This window comes from Phaethon lepturus, unplaced genomic scaffold (assembly GCF_000687285.1).
Source record: "Phaethon lepturus isolate BGI_N335 unplaced genomic scaffold, ASM68728v1 scaffold6954, whole genome shotgun sequence".
Lineage (NCBI taxonomy): Eukaryota > Metazoa > Chordata > Aves > Phaethontiformes > Phaethontidae > Phaethon > Phaethon lepturus.
The window spans coordinates 509-26,346 of NW_010536861.1; the positions used below are offsets into that span (position 1 = coordinate 509).

At 38.7% G+C, this 25,838-nt stretch overlaps 1 protein-coding gene across 1 annotated transcript in view; it reads right to left on the bottom strand.

Moving 5' to 3' along the window:
* Positions 1-1,978: 1,978 nt before the first annotated feature.
* GRID1 (glutamate receptor, ionotropic, delta 1) overlaps positions 1,979-25,838 on the bottom strand; it is a gene marked incomplete at its 5' end in the record, with an annotated part of 36,852 nt that continues 12,992 nt past the window's right edge. Inside the window, 3 exons of the mRNA XM_010286292.1 lie at positions 1,979-2,249; positions 3,600-3,766; positions 12,303-12,498. Of these exons, the coding sequence (XP_010284594.1) occupies positions 1,979-2,249; positions 3,600-3,766; positions 12,303-12,498 (634 nt within the window). The remainder of the gene's footprint in view (positions 2,250-3,599; positions 3,767-12,302; positions 12,499-25,838) is intronic.

Genomic DNA, 25,838 nt, shown 5'->3' on the forward strand with positions numbered 1-25,838 from the left:
AGTATTCCATTGTTTGTCACAGAAACTGCAAAAGAGGATGTACAGAGCAACCCTAATCAAGAATGTGCTGGAAGGAACAGGGAGGAGGAGGAGGAGGATGGGAAAGGGGGAAAAGATGGGATGGGGTAGGCAGGGATCTGCAATAATCCTTCTTACAGATATACAAAGAGAAATGAAGGGGATGGGCAAAAAGAAAACATCTGAACTCAGGAAGACAGACCCTTTTTCAGAGGTGGAAGCTGAATATTTAAAACTCCTTGCAATAAAAGCGTGAATTATTTCCCCTTATCTATATGAAACTCTGCCTTTGGTGCATATTCTCATCTCACTCTACGAAGATGCACAAAGGCGAGTCCCTGAGCGTCGACAGAGGAACGCACTGCGGAGTATGGCAAGACGCATGCTTGTGTATACGCAGCAGGAGAACACTTCAGACGGCATCCCTGCGCCTTGCCCTGCCAGGCTCTCACAGCGGGCAGTGAACCATCTCCTGCTAGGGTTTAGGCCTTAGCAACGCTAACGCGCAGTGGGGCCTTTGGAGTTACATTACAGCAGGAGCGACTTCTACAAGGCAGCAGGGCAAAACGCTACAGTATTTAACCAAAGAGCAATTAAATACGCACTTCTGTTCATATTGAAAGATTCTTTATAAGCAAGAGTACCTAGTTGTGCTCTCCCTGTGCCTGCTTTTGGAGTGCTACATTGTGCAAAGCAGAGACATGCTTCCTTTTACCAAAATTTCCCTTTTGCTATTGTACGTTGCGGAGGCATAGGCAAGCGACTTTGCAGCTTCATCCCACAAACATGGTACAGATGTTTATCACTGAGCACTTGATGGATGAATTCAAATGGGAGAAGCAGGAACTCAGAAGAATGGAACCGTACTGATAAATATTTCACAACATTACAGACTGCAACATATATCTTCAGATCCCATTTGCCAGAATTGCTTACAGGTGATAGGTACGTCAATTAGTGTAGTACTCGTGGCAACGTGAGAAACATAGATTGGAATTGATGGGCTATGTACTATTTTCCAGCTGTAGTACAGCTCGCTGCTATTATTTGCTTGCAACAAACATCTGTTCCAAGATGAAAGCACCTACAAAGGCCTCAGTGTCTCCAAAATTACAAGAGGTTAGTTTGTTAAACATTTAATCTATGTAAACAAATACAGGCTTCATGCAAGACAGATCTGAGTACAGCCTGATTATTCTATCATAGCATTGCTAACTATTACTCACTGCTGTGCACAAAAATTTCAAAACCAAGAAATTCTCAGATATATTTTCCTAGGTAAAATATGTTGCATGAAGGTCAGTTTACTCGGAGGCTCCTACTTTTAGAAATAAAACTGATTTCAGAAGAAAGGAAGCATTTAAACAGTGTCATGGCAATATGGCTTATTCAATTAATAACTAGCTGGTTTATTTTTAATTGCTCATGTACCTCGTCAAACTCAGCTTAGGTCAGTCATGAAGGAAAACAGCTACCAGCTGTTGACAGCTGCGCAGCCTGTACAGGATGGACATGGTTCTCACAGCTGATGGATGGGGCCTCAGATCAGAGAAAACTAATATTACCGCAAATGGCACAACTGTGTGCCCGTGACTGGCCTCCCTGTCACTCACAGCAGAGAGGCTGAGGGCATGTTTCTGAACTACTCTCTTACCCCTAAAGGTGGTCTCTCCAGGTCAGGTTTGAGGCACATTGGTGGGGCAATGTGGGGAAGTTTGCACTGCTGCGGCCCATGCTGTATCTGCTCTATAAATAAATAGAGGACTTTAGTCTCCAGGGCTGTCAGTTTGGCACCTTCCATGTCCAAAAAAGACATGTTTTGTTTTTTTTATTTGTTTAGAAACAACCACCCAAAAAGTTATATGCAAAGCTTAGTATGTCAAATCAAAATAAACCAAATTTATTGTATGAGAGCACCTAAAATCCCAAAACTTCGCTCTTTCTTTTGTGTTTTCTACTTTTAATTGTGATAAGAATAAAAATTATGGACCTCTTTCGGTGTTTCTTGATGACAACGGTTGCTGTTCCACCACAACTCCAATGCTGCCACCAAACATGCAAGTAGAAGGCCTATTGCTAAAATGCAGAAAACGCCTGCAAAACTGTGAAGCTTGAGTGCCTTCCCATCTGTCTGTGCATTGGTATGGCTATTCAGGTCACAACGTCCCATTCGTGGCCACCATTTCTGTTTAAGAACATCCAAATCTCCGCTTTCTTGCAACTCTAAGATCCTGCAGAAATTTCAAGAGACACATATTATTTTCAATGATACTTTTTCACATTTTTTTGGTCTTTTCCACATGCTGCATAACTCTTAAATCTACCATCCCATAATTCAAAACTCCATCCCACTACCACCACCTTGTAGTATTCTTAATCTGAAAATCTGTTATACCAGGATTGCTTTCTACTCACAGCAGCAGGTAAACTCCACTGGGTAACTTTAGAAAAAGAAGAGACTGTCAAAAATTCCACTGCATTGCAAGAAGCATTTCCAAGGGAAATCACCATGTTCCAGTTAGTCATGGCTGCTCTGGCTACATTCAGCTGCAACAGCTGGTCCCACTAGCGAAATGCTCAACCCACTCCACTGCTGCTCTCCCACAATAATTTCAAAATCATGTGAGACTAAACATGCTACTATTTGTGTGCCACTTAATACGAATCTGTTTAAGCAGCGACCAACTCATTTACTTCAGCAAATGCAGTTTATTCAAAAGGATTTTACTTCAATGCTGTTACTTCATGCCTGAATTACCGTGTTAACAATTGCTAATTAATCATTGTTTTGCCTCTTGTGAAGTGTCCCTTCTCTCCCTGAATGATTCATTTTGGATTTGGTTTGATAACTGGTTTAGCTGTTTACTAATAATCTTTTCTCTTGAGGCAGCTTCGTCTCTGGTTATGCAGCTGGCGTTTTACCCCTTTTTATAAAGAAGGAGCGAGACGAGGAAACCTTGCTTCAGCTCCCTGCCTGGAGCAGAGCACCCGCTCACCTTCTGCTAAGGCCACACATGCCTGCACAACTGCATGTCTTCATTTCAGTGTATGCATTCACATGAAAAAGATATTTTTAGCTGATAGCTCAGAGATTGCTAAATGGCATAGTCTTATAGTCTCATAGTCTTGGCAATCCCACACAATACTCAGCAGTTGTTTTCCTGTACCGTTGTGTCTTCGACCTGTCTCTCCATCCTAAAGGATAAACCAGGGCATTATTACTTGTTTAGTGTAAGGAGCAACACATTGCTTCATAGCCTTCAAAATGTAGCATGAATCAAAGATTTCTCTTCAATCTCTCCGTTAGCTCACACAAAGCTCTGAGGACATCAGTCCTTTTTCTGCCAGAGGCAGTGCTGCCTGGAGGTGTGAGGCCACACACCACTTCCAGTCCCCTCCTCCCTATGCAGATGCACATGGAACAGAAAGAAGTAGCAGCTTTGCTGAAGCCTGAACTTATAACCTCTCTGCTGTCACTTATTCACTGTCCTTTATTCAATAATTGCCAAAATTAATGTGAACCACAAATGGTTGCTGGTTGTAGAGAGGAATCCTATAAAATGAGCTTTGTTTCAGTTTACCTCTGGGAGAAAAGATCTCTGTAGGGGCTTCCATGCTGGAGTGCTATCCCGTATCCTTTGCTGCTGATGCTGTTTCCAATGACTGTCACAGAGCATTCATCATCCGTCAGCGCGGCATATTCCACCACTGTCACATCCCACAGGAAAGCGTAGTTTCCTTTCTTTGCCTGTAAATACAGCACAAACACAACATAATCTAAACTAAACTACATTTCTAGGTAGGACAAACCTAAGCAAATAAACAAACCCTGAGCTTGTCATTACTCCATGGTGATATTTCATTAGAACACAGTTTATCTGTAGACCTCCAACATCTTAGTATGTTTCTAACACTCTTCCTTCCCAGCAGTACCTCATCTACTTCAAACCTCACTAAAATGTCTTCCAATTTTAGCAGGAATACATAGGACAACACAGTCAACTGTGTAAGTGTAGGCAAAGCTTACATAACAAGTTATTAATTATAAATGAAAGCTATTGCCTTAGCTACTGAAATCTGATGTAAGTTTTGTAAGAGACATGGAGCGTCACCAGTTCCATACATTCACGTGATTAGATGGGTACAGTATGAACACAAAGTGGTGCTTCCTAATCATCACAGCCACCAAAAAGGTAACTTTGCAGCTTTCCTCATATAAACGTGTAAATAAACAAAGTCCCTTCTGAGAGGTATGCTAGTCCTGTAACAAAAGCCACACTCTGAACTTAGAGAGTTCCTTCTTTTTTTCACAGGTAAGAACAGTCACCAGAGTCTCCTATGATCTTGGTTTTGGGACAAATACTGTTTTATTTTAGCACACACCCACGCAGATGTCCTTAAATGTCAGCCTTAATTGGGATTCAAACCAATGCCTGCACACAGTGAATATGATGAATGTAAATCACCTTACTTAACATAAGATGCAAGAAACATCTCTGGATAGGGATTCAGTAAAGAAAAAAGTCGTGATTTTGTTTGGTTAAAGTAATCATTGGTTTCCTAATATATTTAAGTAGTATGTTTTTAAGTCTCTAGTGAACATACAGAGCACAACAGAACAGATGGGCTGGAACATCTAATACAAATAAATTAATAGTCACGAATGTAAGACTTTGCTGCTTTCTTTTTTTTAAACTTTGGGTGATTTCAGATGTATCTTTAGGTTAGAACAAAGGAAGGCAGGGAGCCGAAGTCCTTCATATCTTTCTTTATGGGGACGGAATCACCAAACTCCCTAGCAAAGGGCTGCAGCTCTGACACGGAATTAGCTCATCCTTCACATATTTTCCATTTTTGTGTAAGCTAAGTTTTGAATTCACCTATAAGCCTCCCGTAGTTATTTTATTATCCTGGATTCTACAGTTGAGCAATTAAGCTAATTTTACTTCACCATGGTTTGATATAAACCATAGCTTTCTGAAGTCCCTGACAGTTGTTTAAACATGACAATAAATCAAATGGGTAAGTTATCCTCTAGTGGGTAGAAACCAGGGAAACAAAGATTAAAAGTGTGTTGTGTGGATTTTCTGTAAGCTACTTGCCAACAATCCACCTCTTTCCCCACCTTCCCTTTTATCTGCATCACGGCAATCAAAGATCCCCAAATTCATTTCCTTCTGAATTAAACCAGAGTAAAAAAGTTATAGCCTTCCTCTTTGGTAAGATTTAAATGAGCCTGTACTGACCACTTTGAAAATAATTTCTTGTTAAGGGCATGGCACCATTGTGGGTTTGTCCCCATTTTCTCCTTTGCCACCTCCCTCATCAGTTCAGAGTAATAGTAATTAATGCATATAGCCTCAGACAACTACTGCTATATGAGGACAAAGGATCATTAAAATCTAAACTACAATATGAGCCTTACAGCAGTTATTCAAATAGGAGCCACAGGACTCTACTGTTAAAATAATACATTGATTTAGCTGACACAACTTATTAAACTAGCATGTTCATAAAAATATCTCTCACTTCAATGTCACTGTATGAAACCAGACCAGAGCAAGAGTCCCATGTCTGCATTGTAATGCTATACCTGGCTGTCTACCTAAACTGGTAACGGTGGCACAAAGGAGGAAAGAACAAACAAATCACTCTTAACTATATGCAACAGCCAGAAAACGGTTCATAACCTATCAACACAAGGATGCGTAAAAAAATTAAGGATGGCAAGGGAGCAATTCCTCAAGGCATCTAGCCTACATTCAGCCAGCAACCTACATTCTTGGAAGCCTAAAATGTGCTTTTCAAAGGTATTTGCTGAATGATCATGTACCCATAGCTAACTGGTTTGGTAGCAGCAAATCTCTGCATCTTGCCCTCTGCTCTACCTGTGATGGGCTTTAACGATTCACATTCTATGCTTTCACATCTGCAGTGGTGCTGATAGGCCTCCTACCTGCTTAGGGAAAACAGGCAATGGGCATCAGTCCCACTGGTGTTCCTGGCAGGGAAGGACCCTATTTTTGCACATCGCAGGCAGGTTGTGTTCTATGGTAAACAGTACATAGGCTATTGCCACCTATGATAGAAAACTGTCCAAGTTCAAATGCATTAAAAATATGTACTCATGGGACCAGAGACAACATCACTTGTTACTGCACACAGAATTTATAAAAACCTGTGTTATTAGAGAGCAAAAACTTGTCTGATGGATGTCCAGAAAGAGGAGACCCAGAAAAGATTTGACATAAATCACTGTGCTAAAATGTGTCTTGCATTTTTGTGGTTGGTTTTTTTGCATGTTTGTTTATTTGTTTTAAAGAGCTGTATCTTTGTTTCAGAATTGTAAATAAATTTACAGTTTAGAAAAGAAGAACACTGACAACATGTCATACATTCCTCATCTTTTTCTTAGCAATAATTGAGGAACAAAGTCTTCCTCAAATACTCAGTTTCAATTATAAGGCAATGTCTAGAGAAAAATCCCATTACAGATTACACTTTTCAAGGCTCAGTTTTCTGTATGTTATTTTATATAGAAGAGCTCTGTAGACTGATTTTCAATGTCAGAAAGCAGATCTTTTGAAAAGGTCTACTTTCTTGCATTTGCAATGTTGCTATCCTATGTCCTACAACTGTAAGTGGTCAATAAACAAAGTCCACCAGGTCTCTTCGCATCAATTTTACATTTTTTATGGTATAGATCATTCTATCCAGTGCCATCACATCTGTAAAGCATTATTCTCTGGCAGCCTGATCTTTTTAGCATAAATAGGAATCTGAGTTTTAAACTCTTATATGCATACTTCTCAACTCCCAGAAATACTGGATGTAAGACTCTCCCTTTTCTGTTTACCAAAACCAGAATCTCCAAAGATCCCTTTTCCTTAAGGGAAGATTTGTCTCTTTGAAAACTTCTTCCACGTGTGTAATTTTCTTCTTTGAAGAGTGGAGATCTTGTACTATTAGTGTGTTCATTGCATGGAAAGCTTCCTTATGACCAAGTGTTTAGTTGCTGTCTAAATTCAGCATCCTTCACATCCCTGTTCAATACCTGTTGTGACTGCTAAGCAGTATCATTTGTTCAATTTAAAGAAAAACTGACAAACTTTGAAAAAAGTATGTAGAAACACAACTACAGACATACAAGTGTGCCTGAGATATGTTTACTTTTTATATAGTAAAAGCAGTAAAACTAGCAAGCAGTAAAAGCCAAATAAAATCAAACTGACACTTATTTTTAAGCAAAAATCAAACTAAAACTTTTTTAAAAGTAGTTTAAGCTTTTAATTTTTGTCACATGAAAGAATGCAAGCGTGCACATGTGCATACCCCTTAGCTTCCAGGCCAGAAGGGTAGTGGAGGTAAGAAAACTAAGAATTACAGGAAACACCTGGCACTGTCCCATGGGATGTATGAGCAGGAAACGCATCAAAGCTCCCTAGTTGTGTATGACACAGATGTACCTACCCATGCAACCAAGTTCTGGCCACAATACAACAAGGATCCATATCCTCAGCCTCTTGCATTCACAGCTCAGCCATCTAAAGCCTGCATCGTATGTTTTTAGGGCCCAAAATAGAACAAAAGTGTTCTAGTGATCAGACATCATTGCAAAGATAATTTAGAGAGATGGTGAAAGGGAATGTGGCAAATCCCAGCTAAGAATAGGTAAGATAGGTTGAATAGTGAATGACTGAAATGAAACACAGAATAATAAGCTAAAATTTAATACTTTAGACTTTTAATTGGCTTTCATATTTTGCTCCTTTGCTATAGCCTTATTGTGACTCTCAGCATGCAGGCATATTGCAGAACAAAACAAAAATAGCTCGGTTAAACTTTCAGGAATATCTTTAACAGAAATTCAGCCAAAGCAGCATACATTTATTCCATCCACTACTATGGTGGTTTATACCAAAGACACCAGATTTAGCTTTGGTTGAAGAGATTTAAGAAAACAGATTTAAGAAAAAAAGAACCCCCTAGGCAAAAGTTATACTAAAAATATTTCTTCTTCACAATCATGAAAAATTAAAAGGCCAAGAAAGATTGCCTCCTAGATATAAGGAGGACCACAAAGAGAACAACAATACTTCAGAAAAGCAGTAGGCAATGTCATAATGTCACTCTTCAACATGGAGGGAGATGGAAGAATTGTTCAAAGGAACCTGGCTTAATGATGGTAAAATGATGTTTTTTAAAAGAAAGCAAGGTAAGAAATAATAACTGGAAAAAAGATGAATTTCAGCTTAATCACTGGTATGTCTGTGATTTATTTGAAACTTATGAAGAAGCTACCATACTAAAGACGAAAGTGTCAGAATAATGCAACATTCATCATTAATTTACTGCCAGAACAGAGCATCACTGTAGCTGATCTCATTATATGGCTGGTACCACAGAAATATCAAAAAGTGACCTTTACATTGGCATTAGTGAAGTAGTTCAAAAACATGCTTGGATAACATTTATTATCTATAAAAAAGTGCTTTAAGAGAAGCAACACAGGTCTAATAAAAAGAAAACATGCCATTTAATCCTGTTCAAATGATTTAAAAATTAATATAATTAAGGAGCCGCTAAAAGATGTAATATATTCAGGCTTTAAGGAAGCATTTGCTTTTACTCCAAAGGCTGATGGGTCAAGAAATGGAGACATTTATGAGGACCCATGAAAACATATGGATGAGCAACCACAATTCACAATATAAAATTAATTGTGGACAATAAATTATTGGAAAGAATAGTTTTAAAAAATTCTATTCATTGAACTTTTAAATTACTTTTATTCTCAAAATAAAAATGAACAGAGGTAGAGGTGACTGTTCAACAAGAAACAATCTGATTTAATGTTTAGTGTTCATTAAGGGAGAGAAACCTTTTGAAGGAAGCAAAAATGGAAGGAATAAACCTTCTACTGTGCCATTGCCTAAATCAATGATAGATTCACATTTCGTACTGTACTTAGTTTTAATCGCTTTTCATCAAAAGTGATACACAGGAAGGCATGAAAGGATTCAGAGAAATTTAGGCACCAAATTGATTGGACAGGGGAACAAACAGTCTCCACCAAAACAAGGCTTTTAAAAAACACAAGAATAACAGTTTAATTCTCTTGTGTATGTATATAGAAGATATATATGGGATTACATAGGGATCATATTACTTCATTCTTTCAAAGCAAAAATGTCTGCCCACAGTGAAAAAAGCCACAGGTTATTACATATGTTGTGGTAACTCATAATTACCCTGAAGAACTGACTGCCACTGGGTATTATGCAAACAGTTTGCCGAGATTTACAAATGGATTAGAAACGTGTGCGATTCCAGTATCAACGTCCACCTGGGATCAGACAGCAGGAGCTACCCACTGCATGCTTCTTGGGGATCCTGGCTGTAGCATGACCCAGAAAGAAACTTTCCATATGACAGCATTAGTCAATCCTCATCTATTATAGTACCAGAAAACTGAAGTGGCAAAATAGCGTTTTGTATGGAGTGGTGGCTTGTCTGGTAACCTCCTCTTACGCTATGCAGAGACCTTTGTGAATAGGAGAATGTTTTCCGTCTGCAATGACTACTTTCAATTGCCTTGGGAGTACAACAAAAGCAACTTGCCTCTCTGGCTCTGAAACGTCCTTCTGTTGCTTACGTGATTCTGCAGTGCATTAATGCCCTTTCCACGGCTCTACCGGTGTTGCAAAAGCTGTGCCTTGACAATGGGAGATGGTCACTGTGGCTTGCAGGGACTGTGCTGTGCCTGAAAAGAGACCTCTCCCATGGCAACCAAATGCCACATAAGCTTTCAGGACTGTCTTCCACTATTACCCTTTGGTTTTTAGCCAAAGGGAGTAGGAAAATCTCTGGGAAATGGAGAGGTAAATGGAATAGAAGGAAACATCTGAAATACCTGCTTGTACCATAAATATGCAGCACTCTCCTGTTTTGCATTGAAGCGGCATTGCTCTGTTTCTAACTGCAGCTGAACTGTGATGCTGTCTGAAGAAAATGGAAAGGGCAAGGGGGGAAGAAAGGGTAGTAGTGATTTTTTTTTTTTTTCATTGTGTTGGGCAAGTTCTCATTCAGAAAAATGTGTTAGGGATCTTTTATGCTAGAGAGATTTAGATTTCCCATTTCCTATAAAATACATTTCTAAGGCACAATTACATCTCTTTCATGCCACAGAACATGTTTACAGATGGAAAGTCCCATTTCCCTGGCTGATATCAATTCTCCTTTAGAAAAATCAAATTTCTAGCCATAATACTTGACATGGAAAACTTGCCTGTTTATTCAAAGAAATAGAAAAAGCAACATTTAAACTATAAACACACAAGTTGAGTTGACAATGTTATTAAATATTAAGCCAAATTTATGTAGGTGTCTAATCAAATAGCAGTCTTGGTCAGCTTTGGCGACTGAAGTAAATTTGGTTATTGTTGATGTTAATTGAATGAGCTGATCAAGTTATATAAAAATCACCCTACAATATTGAAATCAAACTTAAAATGAAAAGTTATTATCACATAGATAGGATGGAGCTCCCAGCTCCATACAGACAATGTAATTGGTATTCTGAACAGCCTGCAAATCTACAGTTACATTTCTGGCTTAGTCAAATCTAGCTATCATAAATGGCAGCAGGCAGTAAGGCTTACAGAATAAGAGTATTTACAATCTCAAGGCTAAAGAGCATCCACTGACATAAGAATTGTAAAAAAGAAAAAAAAATTAAATACTGTGAATTTTTCTAAGGTCAACTGTTTTATTATTGGTTTTAATGCCAAGGGACATAGAAAAGTACTTACTTAATGTCTCTATTTCTACCTCCTTCAAAGCTAACAAAGTCTCTCAAAATAGAAGCCTCATTTTCATAAAGTGCTGAGCAGATTAAAAAAAAAAAATCAACACACTGCAGACTTTGCTATTGCCAGAGCTCTACTTCATACCAAGGAAGAAAGGCTACTTGAGCTGAGGGCAGAGGGCTTTAGGAAAGCTCATCTGGGAGACGGAGTAAAAGGCAGGGTGAACCAAAACTATTGACTAAAAACTCCCATGTTGGGAGAGAGAAGAGTGTTTGTATAAAGATTTTGTCCAAAAGTCACATAAGCAGTTGATAATCTTATGTTAAAGGACTTTGATTTGGGAAATGGGATGGCCTGTGTTACTGTGTTCAGCCCAGTTGTGGCACGGTAAAATGCAGTAAATTTTGGATGCTTTCCCTCTGACTGTTCAGAAAAGTTTTCAAAAATTTAAAAAAAAAAGAAAAAAACTCAAGTCCCAATCATTTTCTTATTTCCAACTTACAAAAGCATAAAGAACTAGTAATATATCTATTCAGAATCAACAGAATAACTTTGATCAAACAATCACTACGTTAATAACAGCTGTTAGTTTGCTTTGTGAAAAAAATCAGTTGACAAATAAAGTGGACACTTTTCACTAAAGGAGCAGCACATTAAACTTTCACTGACTACTGCTGCATCCCTTCTGCCATAATATACTCCTGGACACATGTGGTTTGATGTTACCTACTATCTGTTTTTGTTGAGCTACAAGATGGGAAGCAGAGAAGAGGCAGTTAAAGAGTGAGAAAGCAGAGACATTTGTATTTGCATGATCTCAACTAGGCTGCTTATCACAGGACTCAGCACAAGGATGTAGGATCCCAAGCCATTATATATCAGTCCTTCAATCCCACATTAATGCTCAGTTTCACCAAAAAAATCTGTAGTCATACCTGAGAGAAATAACAATTAAGTGAAAGCATCGTGACATGTGAAGGAGCTTATGTATTTTCTTTAACTTTGGAAGAAACAGAGAAATTCTTGCATTAAATTTCTGTTCTAAGACAAATGAGTATATGTTCAGTGAATCCCTTGATTCTTACTCATGTTTCCAGTAAGTTCAATCCATTAGCTCAGAAAAAACCAACACTTAAATGAGCAAAGGACAAGAGTCAGTACCTGGACAATATGAAGAATGACATGCAGAATGTTATTATCAGAGCTCCCAAGAAACTTTGAAACCTTATGGCCAGATCCAAAGAAGGACTCATATACTGAAGATTTAGGCAGAGCTACGGTGCTTAAATTCAAAACCATGACCCCAAAATATGACTCTTATCTGCCACTGAGTTACTAAAAAGTACTTTAGATAGGGATATTTTTGTTTAAAATGACTATGTAATTGCTTTCTTGTGACTCAACTTTACTAACTCCATGCAAACAACATTGATATAGCACAAAAATTAAATTAAAACCCCTGTGATCCAGTCTTACCTTCCTGATGCCTTCAGAAGGGTTCGATACACAATTATCTGCCCCATTGTTCTTACTGATAGTCCTCCACAGTTCAGCAAATGTGTTATCCTGCTCCAAAGGGTTTGTCCCTTTTGCTTTAAAGTATTCATACACTGCTGAATCCCTGACTGTACCATAAGATATATCCATTTGTTTGGACAGATCCTGAAATGTTCTGAAATTCAAGCAATATTGAGATATTAGTATTATGTAGTACATTACTGAGTTTTCATTCATTAAATGGTTTCTTTCTGTGTCTGTTGTTAGTCAGAAGGCACTTACCCTCACGAAGTAACATTTGCATATCTCCTTCCGCATCATAAAAGGAAACCAAGGAGTAATTCAATTGTATTGAGATCATATGAATTTAACTATACCCGAGCTCTTATTTACCCAAGTAAGATTTTTTTTTTCCCCAAAAAAGTCATGTTAAGTATTACGATGCCAAGAATGTAGTGCAATAAAGACTTACTCAAGCACAGGAAAAACTCGGATTATAAATACAAACTTCCAGCCCCATCAACATCACCAGAAATACCCTGCAGAATTCAGTGGAATTAGTTTGCAGTTACGCCAATACTCCATCTGACTCCAAATCAATACCACTATTTTAAACAAACAAATAAAAGTTTCCCTTCCAATTTCCACTAAGTCTCTCTCTCTTTTTTCACAGCTTCTGGTAAAACAGGTATTTTTCATTCACACACAGGCCTAACTTTCATTTACTCATCATACCACTCTGGAAGTGTAAATGGGCCTCAGTGAGCCGCTGTGAACGCACCATTTATTTTCAAACTGTACAGAATGTAATTCACTCCTGTTTTACAGCCTTTTCTGCACAGAAAGGTGTAAATCACTGCCTGCATCAATGAAAACCAGGCCAAGTTTCGAAACATTTAAGGTGGCATCACTACCATCAGAAGCAGCATCCTGTTTCCCACTTTCAGACATTCATTCCCATTCCTGTGCCCCTTTCTTTGTCCTCAAGTATTACTTCTGTGCAGTGCCCCGTTTCTTTCATCTGAGCGTGTACACACACACACACACACACACACACTCTCAACCATTGACCATCACATGCAGCTGCAGGGACCAAACTGGATCTCATAAACATGGTTTATGTTTTATAAATGTTTAACATCACATAATAATGACGCCAGACGCTTCTGGTATGTCCAGCCGACTAAGACTGGTTGAGATCAGTCAAACTAACGCAACCGTCCCTGCCTCCCTGACCCCCTCACTTCTTTTTCCCCAAAAACAATCTTTCAGAAAAAAAATCCTCCTTAAAACACCTGAAAGGCCCACTCATGCCACCTCCCACCTGCCTCCAGCTCCCGGAGCCACGAAAGCAAAACATTTTGCCTTGCAGAAGATTTCTTCAAAATGCTCCTGAGGAGCCTCTCCTTGGCCCCGAAGCGGTTTTCCCCAGCTGAAGACTTGTCATAGACAATATTTTTCCACCACCCTCTTTGCTGTTTCATGGGGGGAATGCCATGGCTAACACCTCACATACCTGTAAGATTCCCTGCAACACTATTTAAAGCAAAGCAAAGCAATCCGGGCATATACACAATGCTACACAAAAATACATCGAAAACTCTTCCATCTTCTCCATCACATCACTCCAGGCCTCCCGAGTTTGGCTCCCACCTTTGCCAGGACACACCGTGTGAGAGCCTGCCAGCCCTGTCCCCAGAGCCGCAGCTCAGCAGGGCTGCCTCTCCCACCCCCACCAAAACTCTTTCAAACTCGCAACCTGCCTCAAACAGTTTAAGTGGTTTAAGTTCTTAAATTGTGTTAAGGACTTTTTATCATTTTAAGCTGTTAAGCAGCTTTAAGTAAGGCTGTGTGAACAGTCTTTCTCTGTGTACATTGCACACTTTTGGATTTGGGCTAACTCTGAGAGTTACATCAAACCCCAAACCTCCTGTTATTTCTCTAGCTCTGCATATGGCACTTTGGTAAAGTACAAAATGAACACCCTGGTGGTTGATGGGAATTCAAAAATGTAATAAAACCTGAGAGAACTCGTGTCGGTTTTCTTTCTCTCTTTAACAATCCCAAAAGTTATATTCTGGTCTCCTAAATGTTTCCTGTACATGTCATTGAACAGGACCATTTTTCCTCCAGTCTTGATCTAAATGATTACATGCTACATTTAGTTCCTTCTTTGTTTTTTAAAATAAGTTGCATCACATCCCATGGATTTGCTTACATCCTGGGGATGGATGATCTGGCTGTTAAGAGACACACTTCTGTCTTTCTGTATACAAATAAGAAAGGTATTCAACACACACACAGGAGGGTTTCTGTGGCAACCTTTTTCACACCAGGTTTGGCGTATGGATCCCAGCATGTGTAGGAGTGCATGTTTGGTAGAAGCACAGCAGCAGAAACATATTTAGCTTATGTTCTTTAACACAGCTTTCAGCTGATAACAACTTTACAAATGCCTACTGCTCATGCTGCCATTCTGTTTGAACATGAGAGTTTGGATATTAAAAAAAGTAAAAATTAAACCTGCAGTTTTAATAAAACTGCATGCATTCTGGATCACTTCTACTGCCTCTACTCCCGTGGAAGCTTTTTGTCAGAAATATGCCTTTTGTTTTAGCTAATTGTACTTCATTGACAATCAGTACTTTTGTTTTAGCTAAATTACATTTTATTGACAATCAGTACTGTACAAAAGCACAGTGTATCTTGCTTTTTGAGCAGCACAGTTTCTTCAATTCTCTAAACATCACAGTGCACAGTGAGTTTAAGTCAAGTGCTTTGCTGGCCCAATAAGCAGATAATCAGTACTGGTGGCAAGGAGGGAAGCACAGCCTTTGCCTGGGTGTGGTGAGGCAACTACTGCCCCTTTAGCTGGCAGAATTTCCTTGGAAGAGATAATATGGAGTATTGTGTGCCCTAAGGATTGCATGTGCCTTTCTTGCAGTGCTCCGTTTGGTAAGAACAGCCACTGCCATGGGAAATTCTCCATACTGCACCTCCGTTGGAAATATCCTGTGAGAGACACAGACGGTCGGCAAAGGACACAGCGAGGGTCACAGCAGGTAACCAAGCTCACCAGCAGTTCCTGTAGCATCAATTCAGAAGGATGGTGACTGCTTGAGTAAGAAAATAAACATATGCCTTTAGCAAATGGACCACTTAGCCAAAAACCTATCTCAGAAACTACCCTCACAGAGAGTGGTCTAGACCACAATTCTTAGTTGGTATAAAAATGTCTCTTTACTGTATTTCTGCACTAAAAGTGGAGGCAATGCTCAGCATCTCCATGGCCAGAGAGGTGATCAGAAGATATGGGCATGGCAGGTATGGTCACATACATAAAAGACACCAAACGGAGATTAGTATCTCCTGGCTTTTACAAGATGAATTAAGATAATCACAAGTGCAGGTTTTAACCACTGTTATTTTAATTCCCTCAGATCTGCCATTGCTAGACAAAATCATTCCCTTCCACATTTCAGATACTGGCTGCATCTTACAATTGTGTCATTCCCTAAAGACAACTGCTCTCATCGTTCTTAGACTTTTATTTTTTCAACCAGCCATTAGCTGGACCCACCTTCTTGAGCCACTCAAATTCTTGGCTCCCTTTTCTATGGCAAAGATTTCATACATTAATTTCATACAAAATTTACATTAGTATGTAAAATTATTTGCAACAAAAATGTGTAGCGTAACAAGATGCCCCATTGCCCTTACCACCTCAATTATGGGGTCTCACAACCCATTAAGGACTGGCTGTAAGTGTGATTAAAGATAAAGCTAGTAAAGCAGAAAAAGCCAATGTTCCTCACTCACAGTCACATGAGCCAAACTTCAGTTTGTAGATAAAAACATCCACTGTGTGATTGCTGTAATAGGCAAGTACATGTAAACCAATTGATTTAAGTAAATGTATCTGTGGTCAATGTAAACAAATCCGGCGTCTTTTAAAACTGTATTACCAGCTAAAGTATTTAATGCCTGTTGTTGTGCCTGCTAGACAAATGCAACAATTGATACATAATTTCCAGTGGAGTTGCAATTACTTCATGTAGAGTCAACTGAAAACTGGACTTTCTGCTTGTTTTATTTTTTTAGAAACATACTGGCATAAACCACATGCTGCAGAATAAACACTCAGGCAATAGCTCTACTAGCATTTATAATTAGACCTCTAGAAATAATTGCCAAACTAACAATACTGGAGATGTTTTCCTACTAGGAAAAGACTCATGTAGCTGTAGATATCTAGACTAAAAATGTGCTGTGCATATAGGTTTATTTTACTCTGTAACTGCTATAAACCCAAGACTGTTTGGATGAATAACACAAACAAATCTTGTCTAAGTGACAGACTAAACTTGTCACTACGTGCTTTGAAGTAACTAATGACCAATTAATTCCACTGGAGTCATCAGGCTCATCATATATGATCAAAGTATTAAAAAAAAAAAAAAACAGGCTCCTGTAATTTCTAAATGTAAAAAAATGGTGTTTTCTTTCTTTTTGTAGCTTTATTTTTTTTTATTTAAAGAAGGTTTTTAAACAAAGGCATAAGGCAAAAAAAGTACTTGCTTATTGAGTTTTTCCTCATGATTACCATTCATTTTTTTAAAAGCTTGTGGCAGGCTGCATGTCTGGACTCCTGTGTGTAAAGTCTACGACTGTAAACAAGCCCATCAGCTGGCACTACGGTGTCATGCAGTACAGGTCTTCTGCATCACAGTAATAACCACAGCGTTTTATCTTGACTTTAGCCTTAGAGAAACTGTAATGGGAAAATCCTGGCAGCTCCTTGATTTGGAGGTAGTTTCTCATTAGCATTCACAACTGCTCATGTTCTGACATTGTAAAATGGGATTTTTCCAGTCTGCTATTACTTACGGGAAAATACTATTTGAGAAGTTTCTGAATCCACACTATTGTTTCAAAATTATGCAAGATTTTTCATGCTTAGTTCCTGTTTGTTCATCTGCACATATACAATAGGAATAATAAAGCTTAACCTTAATAACCTTAGCCATAGAAGTAGTGAGCAGCTCTCTACCCTCGTTCTTCCACACTGTGAGTAGAGCAGCCTCTCCCTTCACAGCTCTGCGTATGTTTTGTCAAACACCACAATATAAATAATTCCTCTCAACTAAAGTTAATTAATTTTCTTAATATTAATCCCTAAATCATATATGGACAGTAAAATAAATTTACTGCTTTTTCTGTATTTGGCAGAAAAAGCTATGTTCTTTTACCTAAGGAAGCCGGTACCCTGAGATTTTTGCTCAATGCAGCATAATGTTTTAGGTGATGGCTGCCATCAAGATAGAGCATCCTAGAGATGATGAGCCTTTTTAAGCTGCTCTACCTACATGAAGCCTTAGAAATGCACACATAAAACGTATGGCACAAGTCCTAAATTTCTATTTTTAAATACCTTGAAGCTACTTTATTTTCTTTTAAACTTTTTTTCATTCCAAAAGAATTCATGACATCTACAGAATTAAATATAAATACAGTTTCTAACTATAACTGTTCTCTCAACAGGATATATGGGAGGGAAATACATGCTTTACACACTGGGAAAAAGTAACCCCACTAAACTTCTAAGTAAAAATAAAAGTAGCTGAATTGATTTGACAATCTTATACCACCAGTATAAGCCCAAGAAATACCTATGAGCTGAAACCTAGAACATAAAATCCTAGCTGAAAAGAGATTTATTTGATAAAGTTCTCACCAGTGGAAAGCAATGACTTGAAAGAGAATTCTGCCTACTGTGAACTGCAGAAAATTTTGAGACATAAAATTGCTCACAACTACACCCTCCATGGATGTATTTGCCAAGACACTGAGCATAAATGAGAAAATGGTGTTTATTGTTGGTGACCATATTAGTCCACTCACTGGCAGACGCACTTGGAAGCCAGGCAAGCTTTGCAGGATCAACTTCTTATTTGTATGTCTCCAGTGAGGGAATGGTCTGCAAAGTTGTGTCAAGGTTGTGGGCAGTAGTGTAGTGGCACAGATACTTTCTAGTATCTAAAAAAAATAATCTTCTGTTATGGATATAAATTGCCACAGGGCGATGATAGCCTCACTGACTCAGAATTAGGTGAAAAGTTTCACTGTCTTACCAAATCCACGTTACAAAAGCATAAGTCCACTTAAAAATGGAAGAAAGAATAGCAGTTAGTCCCTGTAAACATTAGTGCAGCCAATACTCAATAAGCCTTCAAACTATACTGAAAGAGTGATATGTTAGCTGAACAATGAGATAACATTAGAACTTGCGAGCCTAAAAAGTAAATACCAATTAAAAAAAAAAAGTATTGTGACATATTTCTATAAATTTCCAACATTTGTTCCAGGTCCATATAGGAATATTACTAGCATGTGTTAAAACTAGATGCAGGATACAGAAACTAAAAAATGGGTCACTTCAAAGATTATTTTCAGTGAGGCCAATAAAATTGTTCAAAGTATTGTTAGAATGGTGGTAGCCACAGAGAATACTAAAATGAAAGCAAGTTTATCTCCACATCTAATAACCTTAGACTTCAGAAAAATTAGGTCCATGGTTTTAATTTGGGCATCTCTTTGACTTTTTTGGAAATACTGAATAATTAAGCTGAGCTCTTAAATCAATTATCAAATTGCCAACTTCTCTATAGTGACACGGTCAAATTCTGCATTGTTCCATTTCAATTTAAACATTCTTTGTTCTGCCTCGGTGCAGTGATGTGCAGAGCAACGGGTTTCTTCAGCAAACACACTAAGCAAAATCTTTGCTTTACCAATAAAGGTAGGCCAGTAGAAATTGCCAGTAGTACTTGCATGCTTAGTATAGACTTTGTAGGATAAAATCCTTCATCAGCAAATATATCATTCTATAGTTCATATAAAACTCATTTCAACAACTGTCCATGAAAAATGCTATCCACTTTACTCTAAACAAAAGCCTTAACAGAAAAAGCCTCACGGGAGTTTCTACAAGGGAAGCCATAAGGAGTGACAGATTAAACTACACTGAATCAATGGAGTTGCAGCCCTTCACACGAGGACTAAACATTTCCACATCACGGAAGGAAACAAACGGTGCACGGCTGTGTATGTGCTTGTCATCATCAGTGGAGCAGGAACAGCTACTACACATGATTTCAAAGAAGCAGAGACTTTCCTCCAGTGGAAAAAACAATCAACTGGCATGTGTCACAGGACATGTTGACGTATCAACTACATACTTTTACTATAGTTAAAACGAACAGTGATTGAACTCCTCAGCAGGAGGAGGCACGGCAGCAGCTGCTTCTCATAGCAGCTCTTTTCATGATGATAACGGTCATTGCTGCCAGTGTGGTGGCATCTATGAGCCCTTGTTTGGACTGGGACTCACTGCCCTGTATTAGGCGTAACCAAAACCAAAATATACATCCAGTTATGGGCTTACTGAGGGAAGAAAGCTAAAGCCAGCTTTACTACTGCCACAGGAGGAGGGGGTTTGCTACATGCTCTGTGACACAGGTGATGGCAACAGTTGTGCCACCCTTCCAGCATAGGATCAGGACCCTCTCTCTCTTGCTGTCCCAAAGAAATTTTGGTTTTAGGGTACCTAGCGTACCTAACAGGTAGACCAGTACTGCTGAGATCAGTGAAACTATTCATGCACGCAAAAGCACACGCTCAGGGGTTTCCAGGACAGGAAACAAAACTATAAACAGTAAGAAAAAGGCAAAACAAAATTGCCAAATAATATGTACACAAATTACTAGGAGCACAGAACTTGTACAGCCTCTACGATGATTTTATTTCTTTAAAACAACTTCCACCAGCCTCAGTTCCTGCATGCAAAGGGAAAGACAAGAAAACTAAACTAAATTGTCTTCTATAATACTTCTATATTCTATATATTCTATAAATATTCTTCAATACGGCACCGCTTTCACTGCAAACAATGTCTTCACTGGGACTCTGTTCCTGCAGAGCTATTGCATGATTAAATTTTAAAGGAAGGGAACAAACCACATGTATACCACCTGAAATGTAAAGACAGTCTGGTTATTAATAAATGATACACTGTCATGTTTATGATTTCAGTAGTAATTATTTAGTAGCTACACACATTGTATTGGCAAAACATTCGGAGGCTTTGTGTACTTTTTCTAAGAGCCTGAGATGCAGCAGGACTATGCTCTACTACCATGACTTGAAATCTCACTTTTGCTTTACTGATCTCAGAACAATCTGCAGCAATTTGAAAGTCAAAGAAGCATGTGGAATGTAGGACAAAAATCCATACAACTAGGCTGTGTCCCATTGCTCATAGAACTTTGTAATACCTTCCAGTGGTTTATTTAGGAATCATGCCCATTTTCAAATAAAGACGAAATAGTTTTTCTAGCTGTGAGACTCAACTTTGGATCCAAAAATCAAACTGGATTCTCATCAGCATCAGTAAAACAGGTTCTTCTGTAAACAAAATTAGACCTCTGGTTATTCCTATCCATTGCTGTTTCTAAACAATGCCCTCAGGACCACTTCAGCAACTCCAGTCATCTGCAGTGATCTGCACGAGCGTGACCTGATTTGTCACTGGATTGTAGAAGTTCATTTTGCCTAGAGCTGACACTGGCTCTGCTCCAGCACCACACTTAAAGAAATCTGTTAAACAGCTAGAAAGAAGGTAAACATCTCCTGATTGCCATTCCAGTGTTTCTAACTATACTCCCAACCCTCCTCTTCTCTGAACATCCTCCAGGCAATAAGAGCAAAAGTCACTTAGCCTGATGATTCCTCCATTAACTAGGAGGGTTTTTTGGTTGCTTCTTTGTAGTAAATCTTTTCTTTTTGTGTGTCCTATATTTTCTGCATTGTCATCATATGGGAAAGAAACCACGATGGTCCTTACAGTAGAAGTTATGATGACTTTGCTTGAAAATATTTTTAAAAACAAACAATAGCATAACAAGTAACTCCATTAATAGTGGTAGCAATGGAAGCTAGTTCCCAAGGATTTGCATCTCAAAGCCGGAACCACTGGCACCCAGTAGTTTGTGATCTCTGGATGAAGTTTCTCTCATGGCTGGGCATTTATGATTGCGTATGAACTTATTTGATGTCTGAGGGTGTGAATTCAGAAGGCAGTCTTTCCTTTATATTTACAAGGGGCATTTACAGGACCCCTCTTGACGACCCCATTTTTCCATATTTCTAACAAATTAATAACCTTGAGATATTACCCAGTTCGGCCACCATGTTTGCAATTTAACAATGGAAAGAAGTAGAAATGTCTCTGAAAATTACTCTGAAAAGAGACATTCAGAGTAATGACATTAGATTTGTTTTAAGATGCAGGCCCAGGATTTCAAAAGCTGGAGCTTTAATTTGTATGCTCAGCTCCACATTTAAATTACTACATGACTGGGCAGATTTTCAGAATGGATCAAGAAAAGTTTTGGCACAACAGCACATCTCTAAGATGTTTCCATGATCCAGTTCAACAGCTGGAAAGGGATTCAGAGCAGCTATGACCAGTTACTGGACACTCTGCAAATCCAGAATAATCAGACCTGCTGAAAAATCTGGGGTAGCCTGGGCCCTTTACCCACATTCCATATTACATTCAACAGCAAGGAGGAAATTAAAATGCAAAGAAGGAAAGGTGAAAACATCTCAAGAGCTTGTAACATGTTTGGGGGAAATACATACATCATTTGGACTACCTTTGAATATTTTCTTGCTTTACTTCTAAACCCCACTTTGCCACTGTGACCCTTCTCTGAGTACCTTGAAGGGTTAACGTGTTAATTAAAGCAAGGTATTCTACTCCTTAAGTTATTAATTAAAATAAAAACTGCAGCTGGTGTTTAAGAGCAACTCAGTCCCAACAGCAGGTTTTAGTCACTTCACCTAAATCAAACATATCATAAAGTTGGCATGAAAATCATATAGTCTCAATCAAACACATCTGGTGACTGACACACACTTTTACCTATAATGAAAATAACAAACTACCTCTATTACTTATGCAGATGCCATTTAAATTGTTTGCTATACTGATGTCTTCTACCACTCACATTCGGAAGCTAAAAATCCTAATGAAGATTAATGATTAAGATCGAGAGGGAAGAAATCGCTTTCTTCCTTCTCAACTGGTGTTATTACGTACTGATATCACCACTGTTCTGGTATGCATTCAGATGACAAAGAGTAGCTTTTTAATTAAAGAGAGTGCGGAATGGATAAACTTGGCATCTTGGTGCTGGCTTCTAAAGTCCTTACTCAGGGCGAGTGGTATACATTATACCATGACTGTTAGGATATCATTATACTGTGAGTAGTTCCATTAAAGTCCATGAAATCCCAGTGTGGGATAAGGTCCTGCTCAACTCTTTATTAATTTTTGATTTATCAAGAGCTGTCGCACGCTGCGAGGACGAGGATCTGTGGAAAGTTCTGGGCTGCTGCTTGCACAAGTGTCAACAGTCTCATAGCCAGGGTGGAGGGGCTGGATGAATTCACATGGCGCAGATCTGTCAAAGGTACAAAGTGATGCTGGAAAACAGCTTCACACCTTTCCCTTACCACAGGGAGTAAAGCAGAAGCTATCGATGCTGACAGAAAGAAGAGAAAAAAACAGAAGGACTCTGAAGAGGCATCTTGATTGCTACAGTATGTGCTGGATACTCCTGGGAAATCAAAACATAGGGCTCTTCATTAATACTGAAAGCACATACAGCATTAATCAGTTATTATTGATGTCTAAAATGCATGCATTATATATGCATATTTTAAAGTCTAGAGGCCCACTTGCCTGTTTCTCAGAGGACCCAGATTGCACGCACTTGGTAAATCGTGTACTTCCCACCTCATCCTGACGTACAACGAGGTAAACAAAAAAAGAGACCTTACCCTTTTGCCTCTTCTCACCCTGAACACAAGTCTTACCTGAACACTGAACATCATACTAGAAACACTGACAGCACCGCATCAAAACCAACTAGCTGTTCCTTATATTGAGATTAATTAGTTTATTGGGTAGCCTAATTACATACCTTGAAATATGAGCTTGGAAATTGCATTACTGCCATATGAAAGAACCATAGTAGTTAACATCCACCCCATTCTGACTGATGGTTTTCTGTTCTTTTTTAGATAGATATGACTGTTCATAAATCAATTAAATTAAATCAGTGGTTTATTCTCCTAGGCTGGTTTTAATGGTTTAGAAGGCAAACAACTTTAGTGCATGTGATTACATTTCTTTTAATGGAACTTTGGCAGCTGTATCAAAATAGATTTTCTAAGGCAACACCATTCTCTCCCTCATCTCCAGATGAGTCTGGAAACACTCCTATATTATATGGGGGCATGCGTGCAGAAGAGAGAACATTGCTCACTAAGGCAGATGAGACCAGGAAGTGGAAAGAAAATATGCAATCCTTCCCTTAGCAACACAGTATTATTTCCAGAAAAGTTTTCTTTCCCTCTAGAAAATCTTTTGCAACGCAGGAACTGAGAACTAATAGGAAAGCACTCATGGCAAGGAACAGTAGCATCTTAGTTTGCAGGAAAACTAAGAACCCCCTGCTCCAGTGTGTTTTGCTGTGTTTTTGTTTTTTTTTTTTTTTTTATTTTTTTACATCATCAGGAACAGTTTCTAAATCTCTTTATGAGGATATTCAATTTTTAAAGCCTTTTCTTTAAATGTCAAGTTTAGAGTTTTCCACCTCATTGCAAGACGGTCTATAAACATTTTAGAATGTATTGTAACAACAGAAGACGAAATACCATCCTATATTTCATTTAAGGTGTAAGAAGGAATGATCTTCTATCATGGAGACATTTATAAGGGGAATGACTATTTTAGGTTTGAATGAAAATGTCAAAGAGAAAAGTAAGCAGATTAAAAGTGTTTGCAAGATGATGGAGCTCACTGTCCTGAGGGAGGGTGAAGGGGCAGGAAGCAAGAGTAACAGCATAAAAACAATGGATTTCAAGACTAGACCTCAATGGACTTCAGGAACTGGAGGATAAAGTCTCTTGGGAAGTTGATTTAAAGGATAAAGGACTACAGAAGGGCTGGCAATTCCTGAAAGAGATTGTATCAAAGACACAGATGTAAACTATTTTAATGTGGGGAACTATAAGAAGAAATTAGAAGAAGCTGTTATAATGTCAGCAAGAGCTCTTTCAGGACCTAGGAAACCAAAAGCATTTTTTTTCCCCCTAAGTGATTATATAAGACTAGTGCAACCATTTGACTAAATATGCATATATTATGCATATAAAATACTACAAATGCATGGGAATCGCACAAATACACAGGAGAAAAAAAATCAGAGAATCAAAACCAAACCCTCCTCACATCAACAATGAATCTAGCTTATATGATTTAAGATGTTACCGCACAAAGCTGTTTGCATGATCCCTTGACTGAAGTTCCATTGTCCACAGCAGAGCTGGCACAAAGACACGTGCCTGTACCCCGGCTACCCCATACAAAGTTTGATTTCTTAATTTATGGCTGAATTCATCAGCACAACATGAAACAGATGATAGTGCACTGAGCCCACCACAACTGAAACTCTCAACCTTGCAACCTACAGCACAGGTCTTTAGTCTCTGAGAATGGCTGCTGAACTTTGCTCCAAGCAATCAGCTTTTGAATTGACTGTATGAACTGAGCTTTTAGGCTATAGGAGGTACAATCATTTCTTAATTTTTATTGCAGGCTATTAATTCAAACCTTGCACTGTGAAAGACAGATCATCTAAGTGGAGAACATGACTGGCCATAGCACGGTGACAATGGTCAGTGTTAATCAACCAACCAACCACTACTCTGGGAGGATGGCTGGGCAAGCATTCTTCCTCTGCTCCTGCTGGAACTTCCCTTCTTTCTCGTCTCCTCCCTTTATCCAAAATAATCTAAAGAAATAAACAATTCAGTGCATGTTCCTTACAGTCACAGTCATCCTGCTGACATTGAATATATGGCAACGAACAGAAGGCGAAGAAATTACTTTGCTGCCAGAAGGATGGGGAATTCTGGTGCTGAACAGCCACGGTATGAGAATGACAGAACCGCTGCTCACATGGAGATGCTGGTGAGGAATTGTGCAAGATGAGGAGACTTTTTAAGCACAAGCAGATGAAGTGTTTTCCAAAACGTGCAACAGATTAACAAAGCTGGAAGCTCATGTGTGTCTTGTCTGAGCTGACAGCAAGTAAGCAAACAGATACAGTCTTCCCTTCCTACAAGTAGGTACACCTACTTTCAATTTCATCTTATTGTTTCACAGGAAGTAACCGATTGTGATGAAATGCTTACTAATTATTGGTAGTTTTGCAAAAGCAATTTACTTGCTTGTTCTGGCTGCAGGGTTGCTTTCAGAGAGACCTTCTGACTCTGGATGATTTGGAAACCTATGCAGAAATATGTACTATATTACCCCATAATGGAACAAGCTGCATGGCTTTTATAGTAGGGTTTACTGCTCCTGTCATGACTCTGACCAGC